The 20,417-nt window shown below is 46.5% G+C and overlaps 1 protein-coding gene across 1 annotated transcript in view; it reads right to left on the bottom strand.

Moving 5' to 3' along the window:
• msh3 (mutS homolog 3 (E. coli)) overlaps window positions 1-20,417 on the bottom strand; it is a 447,577-nt gene that overhangs the window by 210,969 nt on the left and 216,191 nt on the right. Inside the window, exons 18-19 of the mRNA XM_072516186.1 lie at window positions 17,210-17,317; window positions 1,424-1,538 (exon numbers count right to left, since the gene is read on the bottom strand). Of these exons, the coding sequence (XP_072372287.1) occupies window positions 1,424-1,538; window positions 17,210-17,317 (223 nt within the window). The remainder of the gene's footprint in view (window positions 1-1,423; window positions 1,539-17,209; window positions 17,318-20,417) is intronic.

The raw sequence follows: 20,417 nt of genomic DNA, 5'->3' as shown, positions 1-20,417 counted from the left end.
TGAACGTGGACGCCAAACTGCTGGCTGAGATATTGGTCACAAGGATAGAGGATTGTGTCCTGGGGGTGATAGGGGAAGACAAGACAGGATTTGTAAAGGGCAGGCAACTCACGGCTAACGTTCGCAGGCATTTAAATGTTATTATGATGCCCTCAGAAGGAGGGGAGATGGAAGTGGTGGTCGCGATGGATGCGGAGAAGGCTTTTGATCGGGTGGAGTGGGATTACCTGTGGGAGGTGCTGGGAAGGTTTGGGTTTATCTTGGGAGGGATTTGAAAAAAATATAGGTGTTTTAAATTCATGTCACTGGTGAAACTAAGTGACCACGGAAATGATGATGAATGGAAATTTTTGCAACTTGGGGTAAGGGAAGCAGAGTTTAGGATTTTCGGAGGGTGGAAGTTGAGAGGGCAGCAGGGAGAGCATCGTAATAGTTCAGTCTGGAGGTAACAAGGCACGGATGTTGGATTCAACAGCAGATGGTTTGAGGCAGGAGTGGAAAGGAGTGATGTTAGCAGTGGAAGTAGATGGTTTTTCTGAAGGGCAGAATGATACTTTTCTGAAGGGCAGAATGATACTAATATCTGTGCAAGAAAGATGAATCAGTCCATGTTTCAACTGGATTGTTTTCTTTGAAGTTGCATTTTGAAAGCACACAAAGCTTATTTGAGGAAATAAATAGAAACTGAGGGTAAGGGGGAAGCTGGTTGAGGAACATGGGAGCAGCTGTCTCCTGTCACCCGCCTTAGAAGTGGGTCAAGGATGGTTCAGGGTGCAATGAGTAAGAACAGAATAAAAAGGGAGGAAGGAAACATCCACAAGGAAGAGATAGTGGGTAGGGGCCAGGAAGAGAACAAGCTCTTGGGAATGTGACTGGTGGATAGGAGGAAAAGTAGCACAAATGTTTGGGGAAAGGAATGGAAGGCAGCTGGCAGGAGCCATATTTCCCTGCAAGCCCTTCCAAAATGGAACCTCTTAACATCGGAGCCTCCTTTACCTGCCACACTCGCCACCATCATCTCTTCAAAAGAAAGAAAGGAAAGAAAATGAAGAAACAAGTGAAAAGGGACAGAGAAGTAGAAGGACAAGATAAAGGTTGTGATGAGAAAATGCAGATCTGGCTTGAGTATTCAAGCATAAATTTAAATCTAGATCTTAACTTCACACATTAGGAAATGTTTACTTTCACCTCCTGGTGTCACAAATCAGTGTGAATATGTAGCAGTGAACACATACCCCTGCACCTTCTCTACCTCCCCTTACCTCGACAAAGATAATTTGGAGAAAATATATTATAATGCCCTTACTTTCTGCCACATGACACAAGTGAAAACATATTGTTAAAGCAAAGGTCATCCAATCAACCAAACACACATCAATTTAATTGCAAAGTAGGACACTGAAAGATTTTATTGAATACTCACATGCAGTTCAGTGCTATTTGGAACATACTGCTCCTGTTCTCCCATAAGAATGTCAATCACAGGGTGCCTGCCATTCTTGATTACTATTTGTCTCACTTCTTCCAGCACAGTTGGTCTGTACAGATAAAACAATGTTTTAAAGTATTAAATAATATAACACTTGGTGTTCTATATTCTGTGAGAGCACTCACGTTATCAATATATTTTGGTTCATTTCAATTCTAAAATACAAGTCAACATGTACAAGTCGCACAGAGAACAGTTGGATGTTCAGATATATTACTTCTTCTTAGGCAGTACTTTGGGACTGAGGATGAATTGCTTCCACCCAATCTGGTAGGTTGTGAAATGGCCGATACGCCCAATGCATGATCTGCAGGCTCAACTATTTGCAGGGCAGGTGATGCATGAAGGATTGGGTAGATGAATAGTTTGGAGTTTGTGCGCTCTCTCCAATGCCTAGATTTGTTTGCCCCCTGTCCTGGAATGCCCTTGCCATCGGAACAGGCCCTGCTCTGTCAACGTGTAACGGCATACGACGACCACCCAACATTAAAATAATTCACACACCAGCATCTTCTACTTGCCAATATGAAATTTGGGACTTGGGACATCAGGACCCTCATGGACAGCCCCAACAGTCACAGCCCTGAGCACTACATTGCTATCATAGCTTGGGAACTCGGGCACATTGACACCAACAATGTTGCCCTGAGTTAGATACAATACGCGAGAGAAGGCAAAAAAGGAGCAAAACAGCAGCTACATCGTTTACCGGAAGGGCAATCCACAGATAAAGAATAAAGAACAAAGAAAAGTACAGCACAGGAACAGGCCCTTCGGCCCTCCAAGCCTGTGCTGTCCATGCTGCCCGTCTAAACTAAAATCTTCTACACTTCCTGGGTCCGTGTCCCTCCATTCCCAGCCTATTCATGTATTTGTCAAGATGCCCCTTAAATGTCACTATCGTCCCTGCTTCCACCACCTCCTCCGGCAGCGAGTTCCAGGCACCCACTGTGTAAAAAAAAAAAAAAAAAAAAAAAAAAAAAAAAAAAAACTTGCCTCATACATCTGCTCTAAACCTTGCCCCTCGCACCTTAAACCTATGCCCTCCAGTAATTGACCCCTCTACCCTGGGAAAAAGCCTCTGACTATCCACTCTGTCTAAGCCCCTCATAATTCTGTAGACCTCGTATCAGGTCGCCCCTCAACCGCTGTTATTCCAGTGAGAACAAACCAAGTTTATTCAACCTCTCCTCATAGCTAATGCCCTCCATACCAGGCAACATCCTGGTAAATCTTTTCTGCACCCTCTCTAAAGCCTCCACATCCTTCTTGTAGTGTGGCAACCAGAATTGAACACTATACTCCAAGTGTGGCCTAACTAAGGTTCTATACAGCTGCAACATGACTTGCCAATTCTTATACTCAATGCCCCAGCCAATGAAGGCAAGCATGCCGTATACCTTCTTGACTACCTTCTCCACCTGTGTTGCCCCTTTCAGTGACTTGTGGACCTGTACACCTAGATCTCTCTGACTTTCAATACTCTTGAGGGTTCTACCATTCACTGTATATTCCCTACCTGCATTAGACCTTCCAAAATGCATTACCTCACATTTGTCCAGATTAAATTCCATCTGCCATCTCTCCGCCCAAGTCTCTAAACGATCTAAATCTTGCTGTATCCTCTGACAGTCCTCATCGCTATCCGCAATTCCACCAACCTTTGTGTCGTCTTCAAACCTACTAATCAGACCAGTTACATTTTACTCCAAATCATTTATATATACTACGAACAGCAACGGTCCCAGCACTGATCCCTGAGGAACACAACTAATCACACCCCTCCAATTAGAAAAGCACCCTTCCATTGCTACACTCTGCCTTCTATGACCTAGTCAGTTCTGTATCCACCTTGCAAGCTCACCCCTGATCCCTTGTGACTTCACCTTTTGTACTAGTCTACCATAAGGGACCTTTGTCATCTGAAGTCCATATAGAGAACATCCACTGCCCTACCTGCATCAATCACCTTTGTGACCTCTTCGAAAAACTCTTATAAAGTTAGTGAGACACGGCCTCCCCTTCACAAAACCATGCTGCCTCTCGCTAATATGTCCATTTGCTTCCAAATGGGAGTAGATCCTGTCTCGAAGAATTCTCTCCAGTAATTTCCCCACCACAGACGTAAGGCTCACCGGTCTGTAATTCCCTGGATTATCCTTGCTACCCTTCTTAAACAAAGGAACAACACTGGCTATTCTACAGTCCTCTGGGACATCACCTGAAGACAGTGAGGATCCAAAGATTTCTGTCAAGGCCTCAGCAATTTCCTCTCTAGCCTCCTTCAGTATTCTGGGGTAGATCCCATCGCCCTGGGGACTTATCTACCTTAATATTTTTCAAGACGCCCAACACCTCGTCTTTTTGGATCTCAATGTGACCCAGGCTATCTACACATCCTTCTCCAGACTCAAGATATGTAACTCTTCTACACTTGAGCCAACAGACAAAACCAAGGAAGGATTCTACACTGACCTTGAATACCCCTAGACTGAGTCCCAGTGGGCAGCAAACAGAGCCTGATCTGGAATTGTGTTATTGGCAAGGAAGGAGAGAAGGGAAAGCAAACTCCAATGGAGTCCTCCTCTTGATGTAGCATGACATTGCCATAGCCAACACCCTGTTCTTCCAGTGAGACAAGCACAAGATCTCATGGCAACACCCACAGTCCAAACACTGGCGCCTGCTTGACTAAGTCATCGTTGAAGCAAGGAGTCGATGAGATGCCCACATCGCCTGTGCCACCACAGCTGTAGATATCACAGGAAGAACTACTTTAAAGTCGGTGCTTTAGACTCCACAACCAATAAAGAGGCAGCAATGTCAGCATCAGAAAGAGGACTTATCAATTCTGTGCTAGTTTATCTCCGCATGAGGCTCCTGGTCTAATCCACTGTCCTGCTTGGTCATCAGAACCTTAAATTGTCTCCATTTCAAGCAATAGCTTAATTTCCTTTTAAAAGGAAATTATGGATGGTTTCAACAATAGTTCACAGCCGGAAATTCCACATTCTAATCACACGCTGTGGAAGAGGTTTCTAGCTTGCCCTTTAATTCTAAAAATTTTATATTTGTTCCTCATTATATTCTCATTGGTTAGTGGAAACAATCTATCACTATTTCATAGAACCCTTTATAGACTAGTTGGCAGTGATGTACAACTCAGCTGCTCTTCCTGGGCATCAAAGAATTGTTGCACTTCCCAATCTGTTTTTGGGGTAATGATTCTTGTTTACAAAAGAAGTAACGTTTGTAGAAATCTCTTCAAATATCCAATCTGGTGATAGGTTTCCCATTTGCTTCTCATTTCTGGGTGTGTCTCCCTTTACTCCTATCTTACAGGTATCAGTAAATAGAATATTTACATTTTCTAACTCAAACATGGGCAATAAAGAATGTGTGTGAGAAAAATAAAACCCATTTGTGGTTTTTTCAAACAAAAAATATTAATGTTAGGATGAGGAAAGACACTGCCCCCTTCTTTGAGATTACTAGGTTTTTTGAAGTATAAATTATTTAATTGTTAAATCATTTGTCAGTTTTAAGAGTACTAAGTAAAATGCCTTTGACATTGCCCATGATCAGTTGATTAATATACTATTTGTAACATACATGTATTAGTTACATGAGATGGGAGAGAGATTTCAGTAACTCGATGGGCTGAATGGCCTTCTTCTGCACTGTAAATTCTATGATTCTATGAAGTCATTCTATGGTGTCAAACTTGCTAGAACGTCCAATTATTTCACCACAGACTACTGTTTATATACAGGATTTCCAGTCTTCTTTCTGACATCGGTAAGTGTTAGCACAAAAGCCACAGGAAGTGTGTGTGTATAAACAAGACGTACACTCCCATATACATTATTCTGAGGCAACTAAAGCTGCATCAGGTGTTGGAATTAGATTGGTATTTATTTCCTCATCCTGTCAAACTGTTTGATTTACACACCGTGTCAGTTTAACTTGAATAATGGTTTTGAAATTTTTCTTCGAATAATTTTAAAAACACACCAAATAGATTTTGTTAGACTGAAAGAGAAGCATCGTGGGATATTGTGTCAAGATTCTTGGAACTGCCTTTCACTCACACTTCCGATAAGTCCAAGCTAAAGGCTTTAGAAGTGGCCATGGTCTTCAAGCAAAATAAGACATTAAATGACATAAAAACACATTTCAATTGCTAAATTTAGTCCAAGAGTAAAATGCATGTTTTTTTATTTTAAAAATTTAGTTTGAATCTTAATTTTGGACATAAGTTACTTCTTTTTTTTTGTAAATATTTTATTGAAAATTTTTGGTCAACCAACACAGTACATTGTGCATCCTTTACACAATATTATAACAACACAAATAACAATGACCTATTTTATAAACAAAAAATGAATGAATCAATAATAAGTAACAAAAATGAAAACTAACCCTAATTGGCAACTGCCTTATCACAAGTAACACTCTCCAAAAATATAATTTAACAGTCCAATATATAATTATCTGTAGCAACGACCTATACATATTATACAGTATATATTAACAACCCTGAGAGTCCTTCTGGTTCCTCCTCCCCCCCCCCCACCCCCCCGATCCTGGGCTGCTGCTGCTGCCTTCTTTTTTCCATTCCATCTATCTTTCTGCGAGGTATTCGACGAACGGTTGCCACCGCCTGGTGAACCCTTGAGCCGACCCCCTTATGACGAACTTAATCCGCTCTAGCTTTATAAACACTGCCATGTCATTTATCCAGGTCTCCACCCCCGGGGGCTTGGCTTCTTTCCACATTAGCAATATCCTGCGCCGGGCTACTAGGGACGCAAAGGCCAAAACATCGGCCTCTCTCGCCTCCTGCACTCCCGGCTCTTGTGCAACCCCAAATATAGCCAACCCCCAGCTTGGTTCGACGCGGACCCCTACTACGTTTGAAAGCACCTTTGTCACCCCCATCCAAAACCCCTGTAGTGTCGGGCATGACCAAATCATATGGGTATGATTCGCTGGGCTTCTCGAGCACCTCGCACACCTATCCTCCACCCCAAAAAATTTACTGAGCCGTGCTCCAGTCATATGCGCCCTGTGTAATACCTTAAACTGAATCAGGCTTAGCCTGGCACACGAGGACGACGAGTTTACCCTGCTCAGGGCATCTGCCCACAGCCCCTCCTCGATCTCCTCCCCCAGCTCTTCTTCCCATTTCCCTTTTAGTTCATCTACCATAGTCTCCCCTTCGTCCCTCATTTCCCTATATATATCTGACACCTTACCATCCCCCACCCATGTCTTTGAGATCACTCTGTCCTGCACCTCTTGTGTCGGGAGCTGCGGGAATTCCCTCACCTGTTGCCTCGCAAAAGCCCTCAGTTGCATATACCTGAATGCATTCCCTTGGGGCAACCCATATTTCTCGGTCAGCGCTCCCAGACTCGCGAACTTCCCATCCACAAACAGATCTTTCAGTTGCGTTATTCCTGCTCTTTGCCACATTCCATATCCCCCATCCATTCCCCCCGGGGCAAACCTATGGTTGTTTCTTATCGGGGACCCCCCCCAAGGCTCCAGTCTTTCCCCTATGCCGTCTCCACTGTCCCCAAATCTTCAGTGTAGCCACCACCACCGGGCTTGTGGTGTAGTTCCTCGGTGAGAACGGCAATGGGGCTGTCACCATAGCCTGTAGGCTAGTCCCCCTACAGGAAGCCCTCTCTAATCTCTTCCATGCCGCTCCCTCCTCCTCTCCCATCCACTTACTCACCATTGAAATATTAGCGGCCCCATAATACTCACTTAGGCTCGGTAGTGCCAGCCCCCCCCCCCTATCCCTGCTACGCTGTAAGAATCCCTTCCTCACTCTCGGGGTCTTCCCGGCCCACACAAAACCCATGATGCTCTTTTCAATCCTTTTTAAAAAAGCCTTCGTGATCACCACCGGGAGGCACTGAAACACAAAGAGGAATCTCGGGAGGACCACCATCTTAACCGCCTGCACCCTCCCTGCCAGTGACAGGGATACCATATCCCATCTCTTGAAATCCTCCTCCATTTGTTCCACCAACCGCGTTAAATTTAATCTATGCAATGTGCCCCAATTCTTGGCTATCTGGATCCCCAGGTAACAAAAGTCCCTTGTTACCTTCCTCAACAGTAGGTCCTCTATTTCTCTACTCTGCTCCCCTGGATGCACCACAAACAACTCACTTTTCCCATGTTCAATTTATACCCAGAAAAATCCCCAAACTCCCCAAGTATCCGCATTATTTCTGGCATCCCCTCCGCCGGGTCTGCCACGTATAGTAGCAAATCGTCCGCATACAAAGATACCCGGTGTTCATCTCCTCCTCTAAGTACTCCCCTCCACTTCTTGGAACCCCTCAACGCTATCGCCAGGGGCTCAATCGCCAGTGCAAACAATAATGGGGACAGAGGGCATCCCTGCCTTGTCCCTCCATGGAGCCGAAAATATGCAGATCCCCGTCCATTCGTGACCACGCTCGCCATTGGGGCCCTATACAACAGCTGCACCCATCTAACATACCCCTCTCCAAAACCAAATCTCCTCAACACCTCCCACAAATAATCCCACTCCACTCTATCAAATGCTTTCTCGGCATCCATCGCCACTACTATCTCCGTTTCCCCCTATGGTGGGGCCATCATCATTACCCCGAACAGCCTCCGTATATTCGTGTTCAGCTGTCTCCCCTTCACAAACCCAGTTTGGTCCTCGTGGACCACCCCCGGGACACATTCCTCTATTCTCATTGCCATTACCTTGGCCAGGATCTTGGCATCTACATTTAGGAGGGAAATAGGTCTATAGGACCCGCATTGTAGCGGGCCCTTTTCCTTCTTTAAGAGAAGCGATATCGTTGCTTCAGACATAGTCGGGGGCAGTTGTCCCCTTTCCTTTGCCTCATTAAAGGTCCTCGTCAATACCGGGGCGAGCAAGTCCACATATTTTCAATAGAATTCGACTGGGAATCCATCCGGTCCCGGGGCCTTTCCCGCCTGCATGCTCCTAATTCCTTTCACCACTTCTTCTACCTCGATCTGTGCTCCCAGTCCCACCCTTTCCTGCTCTTCCACCTTGGGAAATTCCAGCCGATCCAAGAAGCCCATCATTCTCTCCCTCCCATCCGGGGGTTGAGCTTCATATAATTTTTTATAAAATGTCTTGAACACTCCATTCACTCTCTCCGCTCCCCGCTCCATCTCTCCTTCCTCATCCCTCACTCCCCCTATTTCCCTTGCTGCTCCCCTTTTCCTCAATTGGTGTGCCAGCAGCCTGCTCGCCTTCTCCCCATATTCGTACTGTACACCCTGTGCCTTCCTCCATTGTGTCTCTGCAGTGCCCGTAGTCAGCAAGTCAAATTCTACATGTAGCCTTTGCCTTTCCCTGTACAGTCCCTCCTCCGGTGCTTCCGCATATTGTCTGTCCACCCTCAAAAGTTCTTGCAGCAACCGCTCCCGTTCCTTACTCTCCTGCTTCCCTTTATGTGCCCTTATTGATATCAGCTCCCCTCTAACCACCGCTTTCAACGCCTCCCAGACCACTCCCACCTGGACCTCCCCATTATCATTGAGTTCCAAGTACTTTTCAATGCACCCCCTCACCCTTAGACACACCCCCTCATCTGCCATTAGTCCCATGTCCATTCTCCAGGGTGGGCGCCCTCCTGTTTCCTACCCTATCTCCAAGTCTACCCAGTGTGGAGCGTGATCCGAAATGGCTATAGCCGTATACTCCGTTCCCCTCACCTTCGGGATCAACGCCCTTCCCAGCACAAAAAAGTCTATTCGCGAGTAGACTTTATGGACATAGGAGAAAAACGAGAACTCCTTACTCCTAGGTCTGCTAAATCTCCACGGGTCTACACCTCCCATCTGCTCCATAAAATCTTTAAGTACCTTGGCTGCTGCCGGCCTCCTTCCAGTCCTGGACTTCGACCTATGCAGCCCTGGTTCCAACACCGTATTAAAATCTCCCCCCATTATCAACTTTCCCATCTCTAGGTCCGGAATGCGTCCAAGCATCCGCCTCATAAAATTGGCATCATCCCAGTTCGGGGCATATATGTTTACCAAAACCACCGTCTCCCCCTGTAGTTTGCCACTCACCATCACGTATCTGCCCCCGTTATCCGCCACTATAGTCTTTGCCTCGAACATTACCCGCTTCCCCACTAATATAGCCACCCCCCTGTTTTTCACATCTAGCCCCGAATGGAACACCTGCCCCACCCATCCTTTGCGTAGCCTAACCTGGTCTATCAGTTTCAGGTGCGTTTCCTGTAATATAACCACATCTGCCTTAAGTTTCTTAAGGTGTGCGAGTACCCGTGCCCTCTTTATCGGCCCGTTCAGCCCTCTCACGTTCCACGTGATCAGCCGGGTTGGGGGGCTTCCTACCCGCCCCCCTTGTCGATTAGCCATCACCTTTTTCCAGCTCCTCACCCGGTTCCCACGCAGCTGTATCTCCCCCAGGCGGTGCCCCCCCGCCCATCCCCTCCCATACCAGCTCCCCCCTCTCCCCAGCAGCAGCAACCCAGTAATTCCCCCCTCCCACCCCCCCCCCCCCGCTAGATCCCCCGCTCGCGTAATTACTCCCCCCATGTTGCTCCCAGAAGTCAGCAAACTCTGGCCGACCTCGGCTTCCCCCCGTGACCTCGGCTCGCACCGTGCGACGCCCCCTCCTTCCTGCTTCTCTATTCCCGCCATGATTATCATAGCGAGGGAACCAAGCCCGCGCTTCTCCCTTGGCCCCGCCCCCAATGGCCAACGCCCCATCTCCTCCACCTCCCCTCCTCCCCCATCACCACCTGTGGGAGAGAGAAAAGTTACCACATCGCAGGATTAGTACATAAAACTCCTCTTTCCCCCCTTTTTAACCCCCCTCTTTGCCCCCCACATTCGCCCCACCACTCTGTTCAAACGTTCTTTTTAATAACCCGCTCATTCCAGTTTTTCTTCCACAATAAAAGTCCACGCTTCATCCGCCGTCTCAAAGTAGTGGTGCCTCCCTCGATATGTGACCCACAGTCTTGCCGGTTGCAGCATTCCAAATTTTATCTTCTTTTTATGAAGCACCGCCTTGGCCCGATTAAAGCTCGCCCTCCTTCTCGCCACCTCCGCACTCCAGTCTTGATAAACGCGGATCACCGCGTTCTCCCATTTACTGCTCCGAGTTTTCTTTGCCCATCTAAGGACCATTTCTCTATCCTTAAAACGGAGGAATCTCACCACTATGGCTCTGGGAATTTCTCCTGCTCTCGGCCCTCGCGCCATCACTCGGTATGCTCCCTCCACCTCCAACGGACCCGCCGGGGCCTCCGCTCCCATTAACGAGTGCAGCATCGTGCTCACATATGCCCCGACGTCCGCTCCCTCCACACCTTCAGGAAGACCAAGAATCCTCAGGTTGTTCCTCCTTGCGTTGTTCTCCAGTGCCTCCAACCTTTCCACACATCGTTTCTGATGTGCCTCATGAGTCTCCGTCTTCACCACCAGGCCCTGTATGTCGTCCTTATTCTCGGCTGCCTTTGCCTTCACGACCCGAAGCTCCCGCTCCTGGGTCTTTTGTTCCTCCTTTAGCCCTTCGATCGCCTGTAGTATCAGGGCCAACAGCTCTTTCTTCATTTCCTTTTTGAGCTCTTCCACACAGCATTTCAAGAACTCTTGTTGTTCAGGGCCCCATGTTAAACTGCCACCTTCCGACGCCATCTTGGTTTTTGCTTGCCTTCCTTGCCGCTGTTCTAAAGGATCCACTGCAATCCGGCCACTTTCTCCTTTTTCCATCCGTATCCAGGGGGGATTCCCTTCTGGTTTACCGCACAGTGTTTTTAGCCGTCAAAATTGCCGTTGGGGCTCCTATCAAGAGCCCAAAAGTCCGTTTCACCGGGAGCTGCCGAAACGTGCGACTCAGCTGGTCATCGCCGCACCCGGAAGCCTCCGGACAGAAGTAATTTCATGCACTGAGAAAAATGCGAGTGATTTGTTTCCTCAAAAACATTTTGAATGGTTTGATTGGTTCATTCGCAAACCATGGTGGAAAAAAAGTGGGCATGCTGATATAAGGTTCTGTCATTCTGTAAGTTTGTGTGCATTTGAACTTTAAACACTGACATAGGAAGTTTCAATGTTATGCAATACGGAAAGGCATGACTCGGAAACAAGACACATGAAGTAATACAAATGGACAGGGAACATGTGCCACACCTGACAGAGTGTCAGGCTCCATACCAGGTCAAAGTACTGTTCCTAACCTTCCAAGGCATGTGAAGCATGTATACCTAAGAGTTCAAAGCAGTAGCTGCTACTACGTAGAGATTTTTATATTGGTACAAATGAGAGCGTTTTAAACTAGAACAGTGATCGTCTAAGATAAGCTGGTGCAAAGCCAAGATGGTGGAAACATCAGGTTGCGTTTAAAGGCCAGAGCACAAAATAACAGGGCAACTCCAACCTCATTTCTTCAGTTGAGCCCACCAGTAGGTCAGCAGACAAAGTTACACCAAATCATAGCATCATAGAATTTACATTGCAGAAGGAGGCCATTCGGCCCATGGAGTCTGCACAGGCCCTTGGAAAGAGCACCCCATTTAAGTCCACACTTCTAATCTATCCCCATAACCCAGTAACCCCACCTAACCGTTTTTTTTTAGACACTAAGGGCAATTTAGCACTGCTAATCCACCTAACCTGCACATTTTTTGACTGTGGGAGGAAACCGGAGCACCCAGAGGAAACGCACGCAGACACAGGGAGAACGTGCAGACTCCGCACAGACAGTGACCTAAGGCGGGAATCGAACCTGGGACCCTGGAGCTGTGAAGCAACGGTGCTAACCACTGTGCTGCCCTGATGATCCAGGCATCGACGTACCTTATGGAGTGCTTGTATATAAAGACCAGGGGCGTCATTCTCCGACCCCCCCAGCGGGTCGGAGAATGGCCGTTGGCCGCCGTGAATCCCGCCCCCGCCGGTTTCCGAAGTCTCCGGTACCGGAGATTGGGCGGGGGCGGGAATCGGGCCGCGCCGGTTGGCGGGCCCCCCCGCTCGATTCTCCGGCCCGAATGGGCCAAAGTCCCGCCAATAAACTGCCTGTCCCGTCGGCGTAAATTAGAGTACCTATTTACCGGCGGGACAAGGCGGCGTGGGCGGGCTCCGGGGTCCTGTGGGGGGCGGGGGCGATCTGACCCTGGGGGGTGCCCCCACGGTGGCCTGGCCCGCGATCGGGGCCCACTGATCCGCGGGCGGGCCTGTGCCGTGGGGGCACTCTTTCCCTTCCGCCTCCGCAACGGCCTCCACCATGGCGGAGGCGGAACAGACTCTCCCCACTGCGCATGCGCGGGAAACTGTCAGCGGCCCGTTCAGCTGGTTGGGAAGGGAAGGAGAGAATGATGTGCTTTCTGGATCAGCTGGAATTTCCTAAGGTGGAGGAGCAGGAGAGAGTGGGGCTGGGAGCACAGATTGAGACGGAGGAAGTAGTGAAAGGGGTTGGGAGCATGCAGGCGGGGAAGGCCCCGGGACCAGACGGATTCCCAGTTGAATTCTATAAGAAATATTTGGACTTGCTGGCCCCGCTACTGATGAGAACCTTTAATGAGGAGAGGGAAAGGGGGCAGCTGCCCCCGACTATGTCAGAGGCAACGATATCGCTCCTCCTAAAGAAGGAAAAAGACCCGCTGCAATGCGGGTCATACAGGCCCATTTCCCTCCTGAATGTAGATGCTAAGATTCTGGCCAAGGTAATGGCAATGAGGATAGAGGATTGTGTCCCGGGGGTGGTCCATGAGGACCAAACTGGGTTTGTGAAGGGGAGACAGCTAAATACAAATATACGGAGGCTGCTAGGGGTAATGATGATGCCCCCACCAGAGGGGGAAGCGGAGATAGTGGTGGCGATGGATGCCGAGAAAGCATTTGATAGAGTGGAGTGGGATTATTTGTGGGAGGTGTTGAGGAGATTTGGCTTTGGGGATGGGTATATCAGGTGGGTACAGTTGCTGTGTAGGGCCCCGATGGAGAGCGTGGTCACGAATGGACGGGGGTCTGACTATTTTCGGCTCCATAGAGGGACGAGGCAGGGATGTCCTCTGTCCCCGTTATTGTTTGCACTGGCAATTGAACCCCTGGCCATAGCACTGAGGGGTTCCAGGAAGTGGAGGGGAGTACTTAGGGGGGGGGGGGGAGAAGAACACCGGGTATCTCTGTATGCGGATGATTTGTTGCTATATGTGGCGGACCCGGCGGAGGGGATGCCAGAGATAATGCGGATACTTGGGGAGTTTGGGGATTTTTCAGGGTATAAACTGAACATGGGAAAAAGTGAGTTATTTGTGGTGCATCCGGGGGAGCAGAGCAGAGAGATAGAGGATTTACCGTTGAGGAAGGTAACAAGGGACTTCCGGTACCTGGGGATCCAGATAGCCAAGAATTGGGGTACATTACATAGGCTTAACACGGTTGGTGGAACAGATGGAGGAGGATTTCAAGAGATGGGACATGGTGTCCCTGTCATTGGCAGGTAGGGTGCAGGCGGTTAAAATGGTGGTCCTCCCGAGATTCCTTTTTGTGTTCCAGTGCCTCCCGGTGGTGATCACGAAGGCTTTTTTCAAAAGAATTGAGAAGAGCATTATGAGTTTTGTGTGGGCTGGGAAGACCCCGAGAGTGAGGCGGGGATTCTTGCAGCCTAGTAGGGACAGGGGGGGGCTGGCACTACCGAGCCTAAGTGAGTACTACTGGGCCGCCAATGTTTCAATGGTGTGTAAGTGGATGGGAGAAGGGGAGGGAGCGGCGTGGAAGAGATTGGAGAGGGCGTCCTGCAAGGGGACTAGCCTACAAGCAATGGTGACGGCGCCGTTGCCGTTCTCACCAAAGAAATACACCACAATCCCGGTGGTGGTGGCTACATTGAAAATTTGGGGGCAGTGGAGACGGCATAGGGGAAGGACGGGAGCTTCGGTGCGGTCCCCGATAAGAAACAATCATAGGTTTGTTCCGGGGAGAATGGATGGGGGATTTGGAGCATGGCAAAGAGCTGGGGTAGTACAACTAAGAGATCTATTTGTAGATGGGACGTTTGCGAGTCTGGGAGCGCTGACGGAGAAATATGGGTTGCCCCAAATGGAATGCATTTCGGTATATGCAATTGAGGGCTTTTGCGAGGCAACAGGTGAGGGAATTCCCGCAGCTCCCGACGCAGGAGGTGCAGGATAGAGTGATCTCAGAGACATGGGTGGGGGACGGTAAGGTGGCGGACATATACAGGGAGATGAGGGACGAGGGGGAGATCATGGTAGATGAGCTGAAAGGGAAATGGGAAGAAGAACTGGGGGACGAGATTGAGGAGGGGCTGTGGGCTGATGCCCTACGTAGAGTAAACTCATCGCCTTCATGTGCCAGGGTAAGCCTGATACAATTTAAGGTGCTACACAGGGCGCATATGACTGGAGCACGGCTTAGTAAATTTTTGGGGTAGAGGATAGGTGTGCGAGAGGCCCAGCGAATCACACCCACATGTTCTGGTCATGCCCGGCACTACAGGGGTTCTGGGTGGGGGTGGCAAAGGTGCTTTCGAAGGTGGTGGGGGTCCGGGTCAAACCAAGCTGGGGGTTGGCTATATTTGGGGTTGCAGAAGAGCCGGGGGTGCAGGAGGCGAGAGAGGCTGACGTCTTGGCCTTTGCGTCCCTTGTAGCCCGGCGCAGGATATTGTTAATGTGGAAGGAGGCCAGACCCCCGGGTGTGGAGACCTGGATAAACGACATGGCAGGGTTTATAAAGTTAGAACGGATTAAGTTAGTGTTAAGGGGTTCGGCTCACCAGGTGGTGGCAACCGTTAGTCGATTACCTCACAGAAAGATAGAGGGAATGGAAAAGTAGTAGACAACAGCAGCAACCCGGGGGGGGGGGGGGGGGGGGAGGAATCGGACGGACTCTCAGGGATGTTATTGTATATGTATTTGGTATATGTAATTGTATATTGGATTGTTGGACTGTATTTTTGGAGAGTATTTATTTTGGACAAGGCAGTGGCCATTTAATTTTGTTTTTGTTTATATATTACTTATTTATTTGTTTAAAACTGGCCACTGTTATTTATATTGCTTTATTGTTGTGTAAAAGAAACACTACGTATTGTTATGTGTGGCCAAAAATCTTGAATAAAATATATTTAAAAAAAAAAAGAATGGGTGGTGAATCAAAAAAATGGAGTGGATTTACAAGAAAAATTATACATGTATTAGTCAACAGATGGGCTAGATGGACCAACGGTCTTTGTCCGCCTGAAACTGTTCCACTCTTACACAACTGAACCAGTGTATATTTTGGAAACGTTAAGGACACTCAATAATCCAAAAATGCTTTATACAAGACTAAGCTCAGAATATGGGGGTCATCACTTAGAATTGAGAGGGCGGCAAATTTATTTACTCAGAGGGTTATTCGTCTATGGAATTCTCTATCCCAGAGAGCTGTGGTTGCTCAGTTGACGAATTCATTCAAGGCTGAGAACCTTAGAGTTTTGGATATTAAGGATTATGAGGAGTTGATATCAATGTTCAGATAATTATTGAATGGTGGAGCAGATTTGATTGGTTTTATTTCTTAATGTCTTTAATATCAAATAAACTTTTGAATGTTATTCTTTTATCAAAGCCGCTACAGGAAACTAATCACGCAACATCATACACAATTGTTTGATGCAGCACAGGAGCACACGTGGCTAGCACTGTGGCTTCACAGCTGCAGGGTCCCAGGTTCGATTCCCTGCTGGGTCACTGTCTGTGCGGAGTCGGCACGTTCTCCCCGTGTCAGCGTGGGTTTCCTCCAGGTGCTCTGGTTTCCTCCCACAGTCCAAAGACATGCAGGTTAGGTGGATTGGCCATGCTAAATTGCCCTTAGTGTCCAAAGAGGTTAGGAGGGGTTGTTGGGTTGTGGGGATGGGGTGGAAGTGAGGGCTTAGGTGGGTCGGTGCAGATTTGATGGGCCGAATGGCCTCCTTCTGCACTGCCTGTTCTATGTTCTAATTCAAATTCAAAATTCAATTATCTACAATCATGGGGATTATGGATGATTAAATTTAATGTGAAATTACAGTATAACATTATCAAATAACAAGTGCCATTGTGGAATAACATTCTGTGAGGAAGAAATGTACACTTCACAATGGACTAAAATCAAACAGGCTGATTCAGGATTTGAGACCATAAGGGTATGAATTCAAGGCCCACCCAGGGACATAAGTAAATTATCCAGGCTGACATTTCAGTGGAGTAGTGAAAAGATTCTGTTGAGGTCCTGTCATTTAGATGTTAAACTAAGGTTCTGCCTTTCCTCCTAGCTGAGCCAAAAGATCCTGTGCCACTATTCCATAATCTTCTCCTGATGTCCTGGCTCTCAATCAACATAATTAAAGCGTTTATCCCATTCTCACTTGTGGGATCTTACAATGCACAACATTGGCTGTCACATTTCTCCATATTGCAACAGTGCCTATATTTCAAAAATACTTTGTTGGCTAAGAAGCACATAGGGCATCATCAAGCTGTGAAAGGAATTATATAAACGCAAGTTCTTTCTTCCGTTCTAGAGCACAAACTGCAAAGGAAATTGGAGTGGGCAAATGCCAGATAAAAGTGCACTAGAGAGGCAAAAAATATAAACAAAACCTCCAAAATTAAATGAATAGCAGCAAGAGATAACAACAAGCTTATAAATCAATTTTATTACCTGGTATATCCTTCTTGCTTAGCAACTGCTGCCAATGAAAAGATGCAGTCAATGGTTGCCAGGTGACTGATTGCATTTCTTATTCTATGGTAGTGTTCACCAAACTGACTGTAGATGAACAGAATGAAGATATATTTTTTTTAAAAATCAGTTATCAAAGCACAATAAATGTCCCTCAAACAAGTTGCTAACCATCCACATCCACGTATCCTGGCTGAATAATAGAGGGTTCAGAGGGGATGTGCGGTATGGTAGCACAGTGGTTAGCACTGGTGCTTCACAGCGCCAGGGACACGGGTTCAATTCCCGGCTTGAGTCACTGTCTGTGCGGTGTCTGTACATTCTCCCAACATCTGCGTGGGTTTTCTCCGGGTGCTCCGGTTTCCTCCCACAAGTCCTGAAAGACGTGCTTATTAGGTGAATTGGACAATCTATATTTTCCCCTCTGTGTACCCGAACAGGCGCCGGAGTGTGGCGACTAGGGGCTTTTCACAGTAACTTCATTGCAGTGTTAATGCAAGCCTACTTGTGACACTAATAAAGATTATTATTATTATAAAAGCAAGTAAGAGAAGCAAAGTGGGAATATGAAAAGGGATGGGCAACCAACATAAAAAGGAATCCCCAAATCTTCCATAGGCCTATAAAAGGGTGATAAAAAGAGTAGGGCTAATTAGGGACCAAAAAATGTGGTTTACGTATGGAGGCAGAGGGTATAGCGGAGATATTTACCAAGGAAGAAGCTACGACTCAGACCATGGTGAAATTAGATGAGTTTATAATGATAAGGAGGCATTGGATAGGCTGTCCAGAAGGCACCGAGACTGGGTGAGATGCATCACAAGATACTGAGGGAAGTGAGAGTGGAAATTGCAGAGGCACTGGCCATAAATATTCAGTCTTTCTTAGACTTAGGGACAACTGGAGAATTGCAAACGTTCACACCCTTTTTTTGAACAAGGGTGTTAAAAACAAAAAAGCCCAGCAACTACAGACCAGTCAGTCTAACGTTAGTGGTGGGGAAATTTCTAGAATCCATAATTACGGACAAAATTAGTAGCCACACGGACAAATGAGAGTTAATTAAGGAATACCAGCTTAGATTTCTTATGGAAATTTGAGTTTAACTGGAGTATTTTTAAGAAGGTAAAGAGGATTGATGTGGGCGACACTGTTGATGTGGCGTACATTGATTTTCAAAATGCATTTGATACTGTGCCCCAAAACTATGTGAGCAACCTTCTAGTTTATGGAATAAAAGTGACAATAGCAATATTAAATTGGTAGAAGTTAGTGGAATGGACAGGCAGGTGGCAGATAAAGTTCAATGTGGAGAAGTGCAAAGTGATTCATTTTGGTAGGAAGAAAATAGAGACACAATATTAAATAAAGGGGGGTGCAGGAGCAGAGTGACCTGGGTGTGTGTGTGTTTAAGTCATTGAAGGTGGCAAGACAGGTTGCGAGAGTGATTAATAAAGCGTCTAGTATCCTGGACATTATTAATAAGAACTTAGAGTACAAGAGCAAGAAGGTTATGTTGGGAGCTTGTATAAGACACCAGTTCAGCCTCAGCTGAAGTATTGTATCCAGGTGTGGGCACCACACTTTAGAAAGGATGTGAAGGCACTGGAGGGAGTGCAGAAAATATTCAGAGGTTCCAGGAATGAGAAACTTCAGTTATGAAGATAAACTGGAGAAGTTGGGACTGTTTCCCTTGGAGAAGAGACGTTTGAGAGGAGATTTGACAGAGGTTGTTGGCAGAGTAGATAGAGAGAAACTTGCCACTTGTGAAAAGATAGAGAACGGGAGGGCACAGATTCAAAATCATTGGCAAAAGTGACATGAGAAAAAGCTTTTCCATACAGTGAGTGTTAAGGCCAGAATGCACTGCCCAAGAGTGTGGCCGAGGGAAGTTCAATTGAGGCATTCAAAAGGGAATTAGACTGTTATCTGAAAAAGAAGAATGTGTAGGATTACGAAGAGAAGACAAGAGAATGGCACAAAGTGAGCTGCTCATTCAAAAAGCCAACACAGATATGAGCCGAATGGCTTCCTCATGTGATGTGACAATTCTGTAAAACCATCCTATAAAAAAGCATGTTGGATTTTGCAAATGTGCAAAGAAGAAAACCGAATGAGTTTTGCACAACCTTGAAATGCCATTAAGATTTTTCAATTGGACACTTAACTGAATAATATTCATTCGGTTTCTTCTCATTCAATTTTATTCAGGATGATTCACTTTATTCCAGTTTTTAACATTTTTTAAATTCCACAGTACTTGGAAATAAACATTTTTGCAGTTGTCAGAGCTGCTGTTTTTTCTGACAGGAATTTAGATTTGACTATTATGGTGGAGAAAAACCAATTCATGCCCCATACTCAAAGAACATTAATTTGTCAGGGAGTCTGGTACCCTGGTCAACATTAGCCTTTATTCAATATGGACATACTTGGAGTCAAGTGGCGGGCTACACTGCTGAATGCAAATAGTGGCTGCCATGGAGAACGTTAAAATCTAGGGTATGGAAGATCCCACAGTTATTTTCTGCTCTCCCAGTCTTCCTAAGTGGCTGTTCCCAGTTGCATATATCCACTCAAACAATTGTATTCTTTCACCACCTAGAAGCTTCAACAGTGCTGTTATTAATTAAATGCCAGAGCATCAATGTTATGAAGCGGTAACAAAAGTGCAATGTCACTTTACACATGTATAAAGAGAGCAACAAAATCCCATTTCTACCCCTTGGATATTTTAGCCCTGTAACAAGTAAAATATGAGACAGGGAAGTCTCCAATGTCTGCAAGACATTAATTAGAATTGAAAAGTTTCATCCATTGGACTAATCAACATTAAGCTATAACCTTTGCACAAAGGAATATAGATATAAACTAACAAAGCAAGTTCATGACCATCAGGAAGCACCCATCATAAAAACAGTGATTGATGCATGAAATAGTCATCCAGTTAGAATAATGGAAGAATAAACTTTGGTTTCATTCACCTGGCAGTACAGTGTGATGTCCTGGTGACAGGATTATAAATTTATTCGAAGGATTACCTCAATGGGCCAAATAACCTGTATTACACTAGTGTCTTCATACTTTTTTCATGATCCTCTTCACTAAACATTTACACCACTGCTGATATTTCAGGAGGAGGGAAAAATCATTCCAGTCTGGAAGAACTGAGCATAATGTATGTTTT

This window comes from Scyliorhinus torazame, chromosome 9 (assembly GCF_047496885.1).
Source record: "Scyliorhinus torazame isolate Kashiwa2021f chromosome 9, sScyTor2.1, whole genome shotgun sequence".
Taxonomy (NCBI): domain Eukaryota; kingdom Metazoa; phylum Chordata; class Chondrichthyes; order Carcharhiniformes; family Scyliorhinidae; genus Scyliorhinus; species Scyliorhinus torazame.
The sequence above is the reverse complement of the archived record's forward strand: the minus strand, read 5'-3'. Positions and strand labels throughout refer to the sequence as shown.